General features: G+C 40.6%; 1 protein-coding gene across 2 annotated transcripts in view; it reads left to right on the forward strand.

The window, feature by feature from the left end:
• The window catches only part of SMCHD1 (structural maintenance of chromosomes flexible hinge domain containing 1), a 397,862-nt gene that overhangs the window by 290,127 nt on the left and 92,963 nt on the right, over positions 1 to 14,772 (forward strand). For both annotated transcript variants that reach the window (XM_088469636.1, XM_088469637.1), the window contains exons 33-37: positions 6,986 to 7,101; positions 7,776 to 7,837; positions 9,728 to 9,815; positions 9,931 to 10,062; positions 10,211 to 10,363. In XM_088469636.1, coding sequence (XP_088325762.1) covers positions 6,986 to 7,101; positions 7,776 to 7,837; positions 9,728 to 9,815; positions 9,931 to 10,062; positions 10,211 to 10,363 — 551 coding nt within the window. The remainder of the gene's footprint in view (positions 1 to 6,985; positions 7,102 to 7,775; positions 7,838 to 9,727; positions 9,816 to 9,930; positions 10,063 to 10,210; positions 10,364 to 14,772) is intronic.

A 14,772-nucleotide genomic window follows, 5' to 3' on the forward strand; every position in this document is an offset into this window, starting at 1 on the left:
GAAATAGCCTATTCTCTATCATATCCCCTGACAGCTGCTGTCATCAATATAACTCTCTTCTGTGTCATATACTTAAAAAGAGGGCCTATCTATACTCCTATACATCCCTATTTTCTGCTCTATACAGTAATATACGTCCAGACCCTCTCCTGTGTATATACTCTCATGATGGGGAAGAATTCTGCTGCTGCGGCGAAGCTGGAGAAATTCTCCAGGGTACCCCCTGCTCAATCCACTTCTACTGCACGGGGTGATAACTCCCCACCTACATCCCCAGCAGAGTCGACTGCCTCGACTGAGCCATCAGACGCTGTGCTTCAATGCGTTCCCGAGGCAGTGACAGCCTGCGAGACTAGGCTGTCAGAAAAAATTGGAAAAGTGCAGTCGGATCTCTCAGATATACACCATGACCTGCAGTGTGTGCGTGAGAGAGTTTTCGAGGTGGAAACTCGCACTTCTACCCTGAAAGATAAGATAACACTTTTAAGTGTCCAAGTTAATTCTATGGAATCACAGCTTCTTTCTATACAGAGGAAAATGTCTGACATGGAGGGACGCCTAAGGCGAAATAATATCCGTTTCGTGGGGTTACCAGAGAAGGAGGAGGGTCCCAACCCGGTAAAATTCCTGGAAAAATGGCTGTCTGACACGTTTGGTTCTGCTTCTTTCTCATCATATTTCAAAATTGAGAGCACTCACAGGGTACCTTCTAGACCCATGCCGCCTGGGGCACCACTGCGTACTCTAATTGCAAAGTTCCTGCACTATCGTGACCGTGACTCTGTCCTTAGATTGGCCCGCACTAGTGGTCCTTTACAATGGAACGGGACTCGTGTCCCAGTGTTCCCGAATTTCACTATGGAAATACAAAAGGACAGGGCCCAATTTCTCACAATTAAAAGGTGTCTACGAGACCTCAATATTTCATACGCCATGATATACCCATCTAAACTCCGTGTAGTTGCAGATGGTGAAACTAAATTTTTCATGACGCCGAGGGAGGCGGCGCTGTGGTTGGACCGCCACAGACCCGCCAGGGAAGCGTTGGCTAATGACTGATTTTGTGATACATTAGTCCTTTGTTACTTCACAGCCAATGTCTATTATATCTATGATATAGTATATACAGTTTGTGGTTCAATGCTCCGTTTTACATGTATAGACGAAATATGTATATAAATAGGGGCCTACTGTTGCTGGCACCATATATTTACGGTCATATTTCCACTATCTGATATTCCATAATGTCCGGGTACTATAATTATTCTGACCGTTTATGTGGTTGGATTTATAATCCCTTATAGGTAGAGTAATCTATGTGATTAAGCTAGTTAGGTACCAAATAATTTTTTACTGTAATTTTCAAAGATGTGTGTTTATTCCCAGGGAACGAATCCGTGTACGGAGGCCTCCATGTGCTTTGTTCTATTGCCATTATATATTGTGCTTCTTGTTTATTACATTTAGTAAATATTAAGGTGATATATTTTAATTGTATTGCGTAGTTTAATTTAATAGTGAGGGGAAGGGCATTCAGGTACAAGGTATGCCTAAGTTGGGTCTGGTGTACAGGGTGGGGGGTTTTTTAGGGGTTAGGCCCATATTAGTTGGTATGGGAGATTCTACTATGTTTTTGTGTGTAATGGTTTCCTTCTGCTATGTGTGGTACTATATAAATTTCCTCCGTATGTTGCCAAGGCTGTTTAAATATTTTAAAGAGCACGACGAATGATGGAATTGCAAAAGGTTAATATTCTCACTAGGAACGTGAGGGGTTTAAATGACAAAGTCAAGAGATCATTGGTTTTTCGACAGGTGAAACAGTATGCTTCAGATATAATTTGTCTACTGGAAACTCACTTAATTGGAGGGAAATTGTTGTCTTTAAAAAAAAAAACATGGATTGGCTGGACATATCATCCTACACATACTTCCGCATCCAGGGGCGTGTCCATATTAGTGCGTAAAACTGTCCAGTTTTCAATGGAGCAGGTGCAATGTGATGCCTGGGGTAGATATGTGTTCTTAAAATGCCAAATAAACTCTATCTTTATTATTGATGGCGATATATATTCCTCCACCGTACTTGCATGAGGTTCTCAAAAAGGTGGCTGAATTTAGGGCCATATTCCCAGACATGCCTGCATGTCTGCTCCAGGTACACAGGGGAGGGGAGCCGGGTTTCAAATATGGTCCGTGAAATGGGCTTGGTAGATGCCTGGACGACGAGATATCCTAATGTGAAACAGTATTCGTGCTTCTCTTATACACATTTATCGTTTTCCAGGATAGATATGGCATTAGCTACAACAGGTTTACTGCCAAGGGTTCATAAGATTGTTCATGAAACTAGGGGTATAGCTGACCATTCCCCATTGACAGTCAGTTTGGATATGGAGGGACTACGGGATCAACAATTCTGGAAATTTAACCAGTTCTGGTTGTCACGCATGGGCACTGGAGCAGAGTTGGAGGCCGCTTGGAAATAATTTTTTATATTAAATAGTGGCACTGCATCCGTTGCTGTTATCTGGGATACATTTAAGTCATTTTTAAGGTGTTCTTTAATCCAGAGAGTTGCTAATTTAAAGTCTTTCTATAAAAAAACAGAATTGGATCTGGAAGCTTCCTGCAAATCTTTAGAGAGAGCCTATATTTCTGACGGCTCAGACACAAATAAAAGAGCATGGTGTGATGCCCAAAAACTATTGAAGGATTGCTTAATGAACAAGGCCCAATATAATAATCTATTTAATTCGCATTTACATTATGCAACAGGTGATAGGCCTGGATCGTATTTAGCTAACCTGGCTCGAATAGAACAGAAGTCATGTAATACTGTGGTTGAATTAGTTGATTCAGATACCATTACATATGTGCGTACCCCTTAAAATAGCGGAGGAGTTTGTAAGGTATTATCAACAATTATACAAATCTAAGTTGGTATATACTCAACCAGAAGTGCGAGAATTCTTGTCTGCTATTCCACTCTTCCCTGAGGCGAGGGACTTTTTAGACTCTCCCTTGACGCTAGAGGAAATTGAGGTGGCATTAAACTCGTTTCCCAATGGTAAAGCCCCAGGATTAGATGGGATACCCCTCGAGCTATACAAAAAACTTAATAAAATACATGTACCCCAATTATTTGAGTTCTTTAAACAAATGTATATTAATAATACGTTACCTAAATCAATGTCTGAGGCATTAATAATTGTCTTACCTAAACCAGACAAAGACACTACCAAACCCGATTCATATAGACCTATATCACTCCTTCCAACAGATGTAAAAATCCTAGCAAAAGTATTGGCCTCCAGGATTAATCAAGTCATAAGTCAGTTGATTCATCCTCATCAGACAGGCTTTATGCCTCCGTAAGTCCATGGCAGTCAATCTACGCCGATTATTCACACACTTACAAATAAAACGGGCAGATGCACAAACCTCTGTTATTGTCTTATTGGATGCCGCCAAGGCGTTCGATTCGGTCGAGTGGTTGTTTCTTTGGGAAACTATGGAACGCTTTGGTATTGGCCCAGGTTATATTAAGTGGGTAAAACTTTTATATATGGATCCTGTAGCGAGAGTGTCGGTAAACGGTTTTGTTTGTACGGCATTTTCACTTTTTAGGGGAACAAGGCAGAGATGCTCCCTGTCACCCATTTTATTTGCTATGGCTATTGAGCCTTTGGCTTGTATGATTAGAGGTCAATCAAACATTTATACGGTTTCAGCTAGGTCCAAGGGTAGATAAAATTGCACTTTACGCGGACGACATACTGCTCTTTATCTCGCGTTATGAGATCTCTATGCCCAAGGTCCTTGAAATTATTGACTTATTTGGGGAAATACTCAGGATTACTAATTAACTGGGACAAATCCTGTATCCTTCCTTTAAGGGGAACTTGCCCCAGTGACCCTATCATAATTTTCCCCTGAAGTGGGTGGACTCGTTTAAATACTTAGGAATCTGGATCTCTAATACACCGCAAAAGTATTTATCATTGAACGTACAACCACAGATTGAATACCTCAAGTCCCGTGTCCCGATATGGGGTAAATTGCCATTAACTTTATCGGCCAGAGTAAATTTAGTCAAAATGGTCCTCCAACTTAAAATCCTATACATTTTGAATCACTCTCCAGTATATATTCCTCAGAAATTTTTCAAACAGATTGATGGTCTATTGTCCTCACTACTCTGGGTCAATGAGAGTGTTAGGATAAAATTAGACACTCTGACCAGACCTTGTGATTGTGGTGGTCTGGCATTACCCCTTTTTAAATTATATTATTATGCTGCACAATTAACACATATATGGGAATGGATAAATGATAAAACTACTGAATCCTTACCTGCCCTTGTATTGGCTCAGTCCGAGACAGGATTAACGCCATTACGTCTACTCTTGAGTGATAATATACACATAGTTAATATCCCCTTAATTAGGCAGGCCATCACTATTTGGAGACTTGTTTCGCGTATAATGCAGGCAGAAGGCATAGATCCAGATACTCTGCTAGCTCATGCCAAGAGCCTTGAGGAACTCTCTGCCCTCCAGGCCGGAGAAGCCTGGGGTCAGTGGGAAGTAGTGTCTCTGGGACAGATATATCAGGTGGGTGTCTTTAAAGTCCTTTCAACAATTGCAGCTAGAGTTTGGTGTCCCTAACCATTTTTTCTTTCCTTATCTACAGCTCAGGCATGCTATTAATGTCAATTCTCTGAAGTTCCTCTGTCTATACAGGAATCTCCTATTAAAACTCTGTTACAGTCTGCCAGTTCTAGTTGCTTGATATCTGTGATTTATAATAACTTCATGAGCAAGCATCAGAAGTCTGACTTGGTATCCATAAAACAACAATGGGAAAATTACATTGGGGGTATTGACAGAAGATGATTGGAGTGTAGCCCTTGCCAGCCCTCGCCTTGCCACTATGTTTGTAAGGTATTAGCAAATACAATATTTTATATTACATAGAGTATATATGAGACACGTCCGGTAATTGAGAATAGGGGGTAGGACGGACTCAAAATGTCCCAAATGCAATTCCTCAGATGGTAATTTCTGGCATTTGTTATGGTTATGTCCTATAGTGAACTAGTTTTGGCAGAGCGTGATCAGGGTTATTGTCTCTACAGGTATACCTCAAGATATTCTTACCCCCTGCGGCATGTGTTCTGGCTGTAATAGATGAAGACATAATTGACAAGCCTGTTGTGCGCTATACTATTAACCTTTGCACGCTTGCTAAAGTATGTATAGCAAGAGATTGGATGGCATCTTCTGGGCCAAACCTTGATACCTGGAGATCTTTGGTTGGAGCTGTTGCCGCCCATGAAAAATATGTTTATACCGCTAAGGATATAATACTGAAATACTATAGAGTATGGGATAGATGGTTGGATTCTCCATATAATCGGTCGGGGGTGGTAACTCCTTACCCATATATTGGTTAGTTCTAAAGTATAAGAATAGGTGTACAGTAATATATATGTAGTGCTGTAATTGTTGTCATTACCATGAGTATTTCTGACAGTATAATTTATTTTCTAAAAGATCCATATGCGGAGATGAGATGCACAGTGATATTTGAATAGAAAGAAGAGAAACCACACATGTATTTAATTGTAATTTATTTTTTTTTTAATTCATGTTTCAGTGTTTAAAAAGCAGTAATGTATTATTTATAATTGTTTTATGCTTTATTTCTGTAAACTTATCTATGTACCAAAAACCAAAATACAATAAAAAATATTGGATTTAAAAAAAAAAATATGTGCCTCATTTAGAGGTGGACAAGTCTTTCTGCGTCACATGAAAATGTGACTTGCGCACAATTTATTGTACTGTGTATGCACATAACTTTGTTCTATATTTTCGTTTAAATGTACCTTAAACTTATACGGTGGTATCAAATTAACCCTGAACATTGTCTGGGTGCTAATGGATCCCCCAGGGCTATCCATTTAGCTCCGAAGTCCGCCCGACATCGGCACTTATCGGGGCTTTTATTTCAGGACCTGATATGTCCCAAGTAAAAATCCATGAAAAGTGCAATTTTTTTCACACCTGAAATGGTGAAAACACATAGGTCCGTACCTTATCACTGATCCTATGTGTTTTCGCCCGAAATATCCTACAGTATTATTTCGGATGAAATAATAGAATAGGGAGAAAAAAAACATCTGCGAAAAAAACTCTTTCCATTTGCCACTAATTAGATACCCCACATAGCCTTTTTTTTGCTCATGGAATACAGGTCAGGAGTGTTCAGATGTAAATTCAGTACAGTAAAATGGCATGTAGACGTAAGGCCTCCATGCCCTTAGACATACCTCTTACTTTAACTTAGATTTTTACTTAAGATATGCCATATGATGACGTCGCATATTTTGTTTTATATGTATCTAAACATTAAAATAAATGTTCCACATAAATTAAGATATGTATAATTGAAAATATAGCCTCAGAAAGGATGTGCAGGCTCGGTTTTACTCGGATTTACTCGGTTCTTATCGCCACTTTACCGCAAATTCGGATTTATTATATTGGCTATCCAAAACACATGATAGGCGATAGCCAATAAAATGCCGTTTAAAGATCTGAGTAAATCCGAGTAAAACCGAACCCGCTCACCCTACCTAAGTAAGACAATAAAACATCAAGCTCTATAGTTACAGCATCACTAAATAATTAAATGGTGAAATTCATACAATTTTGCACCTAGGCAGAAAGTCAGAATTTTCTGTTTACCTCTAAATCAAGCACAAAGTATGATCTAACAGTGACTTCTACTGTCTTCAATAAATTTATAAATCATAATATACAGTGGTGTTGTATTATAGAGGATTTTTGCTTGCATTTTAATTGTATGCTATAATATTCCAGTAGTACTCATTTGAAGTCTATATTGTTTGGCCACATGACTAGTAATGCTTTAGTCAATTTGAAATATAAATTGTGTTTTGCGTTTCTCTACTCAGATTTTGTGGTTAGTGTTCTATCTGAAGACGGAGATGCCATTAAGAAACTTAACCCAGCTAATTGTACCATGAAAATGTGGAAATCTCAAACTACTGGAGGGAAACCTCCAAATACTGTGAGTACTTTGTAATATGTACAGACTGATGGGTGTTTAAAAGGGGATGTAGTTAAGATCCCGGCGTCGGGATGCCAGCTCTCAGAATCCCAGCGCCAGTTTCCCGTCCGCCAGCATCCCGATGGTAAGTATTATTGTTAGGGGGAAGGTTATGCTGCGGTGGGGGAGGGTTAATGTTAGGCTGTGGGGGGGAGGGTTAGGCTGGGGGTGGGTTAGTGTTAGGCTGCGGGTGGGGGGAGAGTTAGTGTTAGTCTGTGAGAAAGGTGGGTTAGGGGGAAATTTAGGTTTAGTATCCTGCAGGCGTCGGGATGCCACTGACGGGATTTTGACCGCCGGCATCTCGTACCTGTCGGTCGGTAGCCTTACCCTCTCCCTACTCTAACCCTCCCTCCCTGGTGCCTGAACCTAACTTCCGCCCCTAGTGCCTAAACCTAACCTCCCCACAGCCTAACCCTCCCCCTAGTGCTTATCCCTAACGCTAACCCCGCTACTTACCTTTGGGATTCCGATGCCGGCATTCTAAGCACCGGAATCCCCACGGTGGCGATTATGACCACATCCCTCAATTCAACTTCTCTACAACATGTCAACATTGAAACTTACCTGTCTTTAAGTATAACCTTCTAGGCATAGTATCTTAAATCATGCTTACATATAATTTAATTTGCATACAGGCAACTGTGTTTAACTGCAATAAACCAAGAGAGGGAGAAAGAGGAGACTGCTTTTATTTCAGGTATGTTATACACACCTTGTACATAAAAAAATAAAATGACAGAAATGAGCATTACATCATTTTGCTGTGTGCCTGGCCCAGATGCACAGGCCCACAGAAAAAATAAAACTTTCGTGGCCCACCCACACTACAGTTATAAAATAACTTTCATGGCCCCCCAGCCAGCCCAGCCTCACACTAAGAAAATTTTTTTTAAATTGACTCACTCTCCTCCAGAGTCCACTCCAGTTGAAGAACAGTCTCTGCAGCAGCACACACAGCCTCTTCAGCTCAGTTCACTCAGCGAGTCAGCAGCACAGCAAGTATGGAGAGTGCAAGCTGGTCAGCCCACGCATACAGAGTGACTCCCACTCTAGTCTCCCCAGACCTTGTCCTCCTCCCGAGCACTGTCGGAGAGCAGTGCCAGTCCTTCACACTCCTAGTCCGGCCGCAGCACCGCTCAGACAGTCTAGATACTGAGCGACCTTGATTGCCAGTGCACCTGTGAGATGCTGATAAATGATGTGTCCAGTTTCTCTGGGCAGTCTCTCACTGACTGGGGGAAGTAATAATTGTCATAATGTCGAATGGCATTGAAGCCACACGAAAACATTTTTTTCCCTCACAACATTCTTCTCCATTTTGTATGTTTTTAGAGCAGATTTTTTTTTTTATATTGTTACCTCATGTAGTATCTTTTGTCCTTGCACATTTTAGAAAATGGAAATTAATTGTAACAAAAGAAGCTTAGACCAATACCAAGTGATTGATGTTGTCTCGTTAACATGCTTCCACAGCATGTGTAAAGGTGCCCATCCTCTAGACGATTAACTTGAGCGATTGAATGATAACGATCGTTCAATCGTTCATAAATCGTTTGCAAAAATGTCTAAAATGACCAGTGATGCGCATGCCCGCTAGTCGTTTAGACCTCTATCATCGTGCAAACATGCTGGACAACCTGGCAATAACGTCAGGTTGAGCATGTTTGCAGATGATTGATGAGCCTGCACTGAACGAGTGCTCGTTCAGTGCAGGCTCATCACAGACTGACAAACGACTGCACGATTACAATGTAGTAATTGTGCAGTCGTTTTCATGTCTGCTAGTGGATGGGCACCTTAATGCATTTGGGACTTTTTCTCAATCCATGATGCCATTATTTAAAGAAATGGCTCCAGAAAATGGCAATTATCCACTGCTTTGATCACCTGTAAGCCTGGACACTTACTATTGTTGACAGTCTGGGGGAGGCAACTGGTACCATATACAGTGGTTTCTTGCCCCACAATCCGTACACACTGTGTTCAGAGTGACAACTGTGTGCTAATTGCTATGCAATTTTGCAATTAGAAAGGCCTAGTTTTAATGTGTGGACACCTTGCATTGAAATATTACTAATAAATCAATGCTAATTGACTCTATAATATATTAGTAATTGCCGGGTAAGGTACTGTTAGAAATAATTTGTAAATATTCTCAGCTGGTTACTAAAGGTCTTGGATGGTTTTAAAAAAACCATAAAATATTTTTTTTCTCTTTGCCCTTTAAACTACCTAAACATTTTTAGAAAAGTACATATATCTGGTATTGTCATAAAAATATGTCCATCACCTGGGGTTCTCTATCTACAACCCATAAAAAATATTATTTTAATCCAATATGCTACAATATATTTTTATCTCTAATGAAAACAAAGCCTGCAGTTTGCTCAAGCAACACAGAAATGCAGTCATTAAGGTACAGACCACCTCTGGTCCTGTGAAAACTTACTGTATGTACTTCACTTAATGCACAGCTTTTGATTTGCAGTGGTACAGAACATTTTCTTCATATTGTGCTGTTTCGATACAACATTAACAAAAGCTCCTAGTTTACTTTCTGAAATACTTTTTTTTTTATTGTTTAAAGGGATAAAATGGTACCTGAACGTGTTGAAAAATACTGCATCCAGTTTCTGTACATGGCAGAGAAGGCTCCTGTAATTTACAGCGAGCAGGTTTGTCATTCTATAAAAATATTTAAATTGTTTGATTTGGCACACTTGTTCTGTTCATGCTTTTTTGAAAACTGGTGTTAATTGCTTTTAATTTTTCTGTAATTTTGTTTTTAAGTTTTTAATAGATGTTGTTGCAAATAAACCTGTGAAGTTGGTGCCACTGCCACAGCCTGCCACCCCAACCGTGTCGAATGAAAAAAATGAAGCTGGTCGTACTTTGGTCAAGAATCTATGGCTCAAGACAGTGGTTAAGTTTTTCACCTTAAATGTTTATTTTAAACCTACCCTGACTCTCTATGATCTTATTACTGTATTAATATCAATTGAATATTATTTTATTGCTTATATCTTTGTGGTAGTTTTATTTTTCAAATGTTTTCATAATGTATTCTTAGGATGAGCACAATAATTTGTCTGGTGTCGACTTAAATGGCAAAATAATTGCTGAGATAATATCTGCATCAGAGGCTGAGAAGGAGATTCCACTGTTTGAGTCTAAAAGTAATAGCCTGGAGTTTACCTTTAAGGATGGATCTGCAGACATCCCAGTAAGTATTATTATATAAGGTAGATTGTTTTATAAAGTGGAGAGATGTGCATAAGTTAGATTTGATATTTTGTATTTTTAGTTTGCTTTACCTTCTTTCTCTTCAATGCGTAATTACAATACTGTATGTCAGGTGCTGCCACAATGTTATGCAGTTTGAAAGAAAGAAAACTATATTCTTCTTGGTCCTTTTTCCTGCAATAAAATTGAAGAGAGCTTTGTCATGACGCATTTAGTTGTGTAATACTAACAAAAATAAAACTCATTTGCTGCATGTATGTAACACATGTTTTAAATTCGCTCTAATTTAAATAACCCAAATCATTAGGGCATAAGATCATCCTTGTTGGATTTGTCGTGAACAATGTAATTTAAGTGTGTGTATTTTATTTGTGCTACTTAAACTGTCCTAAATTATGCAGACTCTGAGAAGACATTTTCTTTCTCCTCCCAATAAAAATAATTTAACTGATAAAAACATAATTTATTTAATTGCCCAATAATGATCCTCCTCATTCCGAAACGGGACGTAGTCAAGATAGGCCTTCGAACTCCAACGCCGGAATCCAAGAGGATGCGTGCCCAAACGAAGGTAAGCCGGGATGGCCGTAGTGTTAGCCGCGGGGGGGAGGGTTAGGTCAGTTAACGTGGTTAGCATTAGGGTTAGGTACCCCTAGGGGGAGGGTTAGGGTCAGGCACTACTGCTGGGGGTTAGGTTTAAGCACTAAGGTGGGGAAGGGTTAGGGTTAGGCACGAAGGGGGGAGACTTAGGTTTAGGAACTAACGGGGAGGGTTAGGCTACAAGAAGGGAGGGTTGGGGGGGAAGGGTAAGATTACTTACCCGACCTCGGGATACCAACCATCCGGATGCCGCTGTCGGTATTGTGACAGGAGGCATCCCGACAGCCGGCATTACATACTCATTCCTTCTGAAACAATGCAAGTATTTCATATGTGGTCAGTTTTATGTTCCATATTTGCTGTACAAACTTTAGTTATGTGGTCTAGATAACTTTTAAAGAAAATGTAAAGAGAAAATAATACCATGAAATGTTTGCTCTTACAATTGTACTAAATCAAGCAGACTTTGACAAGACACTCTGGCAGTCCCCCTTGCCTTTTTTTAGTAGCTTTTGAACCCCTGTTCTGGTTTCAAGAAAGCTGGAATAAATCATCTGAGCTAACATACCAAGTATTAAAAACTTTGTAAGTATAGAGAGCTTAGTGACAGTACCCCTGCATTTGAAGTGCAATACTGCTTCATCATATCATAAAAAAGAGAAATGTGATGATCTACCCTCTTGTTCTTCTCCCTACTGTATTTTCATTTATATCTTACTCCCCACTAAGGCAACTAACACTTTGCTGCTTATGTGGGTGTAAAGGTTGCTAATATAGCTATGTTTATTATCCATGTCCGTGTCCTGCTTTGTATTGTATTGTTGTCACAAGCCACCGCACTGCGAACGCCGGGCAAGCTGAGTTCGCTGAAACTCCTACCTCCTGTCCATCATGCTACGATACCAGTGACAGCGTTCATGTGTTTCCGGTTTGGTGTTGTCTCCTGTATGCATGTTTTGCTATCTTCCGTTTGTGTCATCTACAGTGCATCCGGAAAGTATTCACAACGCTTCACTTTTTCCACATTTTGTTTTGTTACAGCCTTATTCCAAAATGGAATAAATTCATTTTTGTCCTCAAAATTCTACACACAATACCCCCCATAATGACAACGTGTAAAAAGTTTTCTTGAGATTTTTGCAAATTTAGTAAAAAAAAAAGAACACTAATGCTGCATATACACGGTCAGATGAACGATGTTACCAACGATTTGAACGATTTGAATGATTTTTAACTGCATTAAAATGACTGAAATCAACCAAAACTGACTGCAAACACATCAGATGTCCGATATCGTTATCTGACCATCGGGAACGTGCATCGTTCATTGTTGAAGGCTCACATGTCTGATTTTTCTTGATATGAACGATTGAACAATTTTTAAAATCATTATCGTTCAGATCTGAAGAAAAATCTGACCGTGTGTATGCACCATTAGAAATCACATGTACATAAGTATTCACGGCCTTTGCCATGAAGCTCAAAATTGAGCTTAGGTTCATCCTGTTTCCACTGATCATCCTTGAGATGTTCCTACAGCTTAATTGGAGTCTACCTGTGGTAAATTCAGTTGATTGGACATAATCTTGAAAGGCATACACCTGTCTATATAAGGTCCCACATTTGACAGTGCACGTTAGAGCACAAACCAAGCATGAAGTTTAAGGACTGTTTCGAAGCACAAATCTGGGGAAGGGTACAGAAAAATTTCTGTTGCTTTGAAGGTTCCAATGAGCACAGTGGCCTCCATCATCCGTAAATGGAAGAAGTTCGGAACCACCAGGACTCTTCCTAGAGTTGGCCGGCCGTCTAAACTGAACGATCGGGGGAGAAGGGCCCTAGTCAAGGAGGTGACCAAGAACCCGATAGTCTCTGTCAGAGCTACAGCATTCCTCTGTGAAGAGAGGAGAACCTTCCAGAAAGACAATCCACCAATCAGGCCTGTATGGTAGAGTGGCCAGACGGAAACCACTCCTTAGTAAAAAGCACATGGCAGCCTGCCTGGAGTTTGCCAAAATGCACCTGAAGGACTCTCAGACCATGATGAGACAAATATTGAACTCTTTGGTGTGAATGCCAGGCATTATGTCTGGAGGAAAGCAGGCACAGCTCATCACCAGGCCAATACCTTCCCTACAGTGAAGCATGGTGGTGGTAGCATCATGCTTTCGGGATGTTTTTCAGCAGCAGGAACTGGGAGACTAGTCAGGCTAGAGGCAAAGATGACATCCTAAATGAAAACCTTCTCCAGAGCGCTCTTGACCTTAGACTGGGGCGACGGTTCATCTTTCAGCAGGACAACGACCCTAAGCACACAGCCAAAATATCAAAAGATTGGCTTCAGGACAACCCTGTGAATGTCCTTGAGTGGCCCAGCCAGAGCCCAGACTTAAATCCAATTGAACATCTCTGGAGAGATCTGAAAATGGCTGTGCACTGATGCTTCCCATCCAACCTGATGGAGCTTGAGAGGCGCTGCAAAGAAGAATGGGCGAAACACCCATGCGCCTTTTTCTCTCGAGAATTTCAGTCAGCGGAGAGAAATTATGATGTGGGCAACAGAGAGCTTCTGACCGTTTGAGGATTGGAGACACTGGTTAGAGGATGCTAATCATGTTGTTTCAGTTTTGACGGATCATAAAAATCTGGCTTATATCGAGACTGCAAAGAGATTGAATGCTAGACAAGCACGATGGGCCCTGTTCTTCACCCGCTTCAACTGTACCATCTCATTTCGGCCTGGGTCTAAGAATGTAAAGGCAGATGCCCTTTCTCGTAGCTTTTCTATTGGCCATTGTTCTACTGTTGGAAAAGAAACCATCATTCTGGCTTCTCTGATTCATTTGGCCTTGACAAGAAACTTGGCGGACTCTCTTAGGTGGTGCCAGTCTGAAGCTCATCCTGAGATGACCCCAGGAATTGATATTTGTCCCAGAGCGATCTCCTAAGGCAGTTCTTAAGGATTTCCACTCGTCCAAGGCTGTTGGTCATCCAGGCATTTGTAACACTCATGAACAACTTTCTCGCTCTGTCTGGTCGCAGTCTGTCTCGTGACACTCATGAGTTTGTGGCAGCTTGTGATGTCTGTTTCAGAAACAAGACTCTCCGTGCCACTCCTTCTGGCCTGTTGTGTCCATTACCAACTCCTCTCAAACCATGGACGCTTATCGCGATAGACTTCGTGGTGGATCTTCCGTCATCTTCTAGCTGCTCGGTCATCTGGACCATTGTAGCATTTCGCATTCAGGTTGCACAGAGAACATAGGCATGCCACATATAATTTTAATCAGCAGAAGCTGTTTGTGCACCCTATTCACTTCGCTTTGCGAATAAGATGCATTTGATTGTAAAAAGTTGCTCAAAAGATGCTAAGTGCTACAAGTCACGCCACGGCATGCCGTTTTGAGAAAAGCTATTTAACGCGCAAGGAAGTAAGTTGTATGTGGACACATCTGTAGGTGTGTATATATGTAATACATATATCTTACACACACATACTGTACATGCATACATATACTGTATACACACACTCACACAATGTTGCAGGTGAACGGCACTCACAGTTAACAGAATGGCTCAGTTGCTCGGTTTCCTGGATCACATTGTCATTAGGGATAACAAGAAAATAAACTGAACTCTCCTTCTAGCCCAGAGATTATCATGTGCAAAACAATCAAGCACATGAGAATAATCACCACTGTGGGACCATCACCAAGGCAACCGGAAACAACTGTGATAAAAAAACAGCATTAATTAAATACAGAAATAAGACCTCAAATAAGTACAGAA

Source organism: Taudactylus pleione, unplaced genomic scaffold, assembly GCF_031769625.1.
Source record: "Taudactylus pleione unplaced genomic scaffold, aTauple2 ptg000093l, whole genome shotgun sequence".
In the NCBI taxonomy this organism is placed as follows: Eukaryota; Metazoa; Chordata; class Amphibia; order Anura; family Myobatrachidae; genus Taudactylus; species Taudactylus pleione.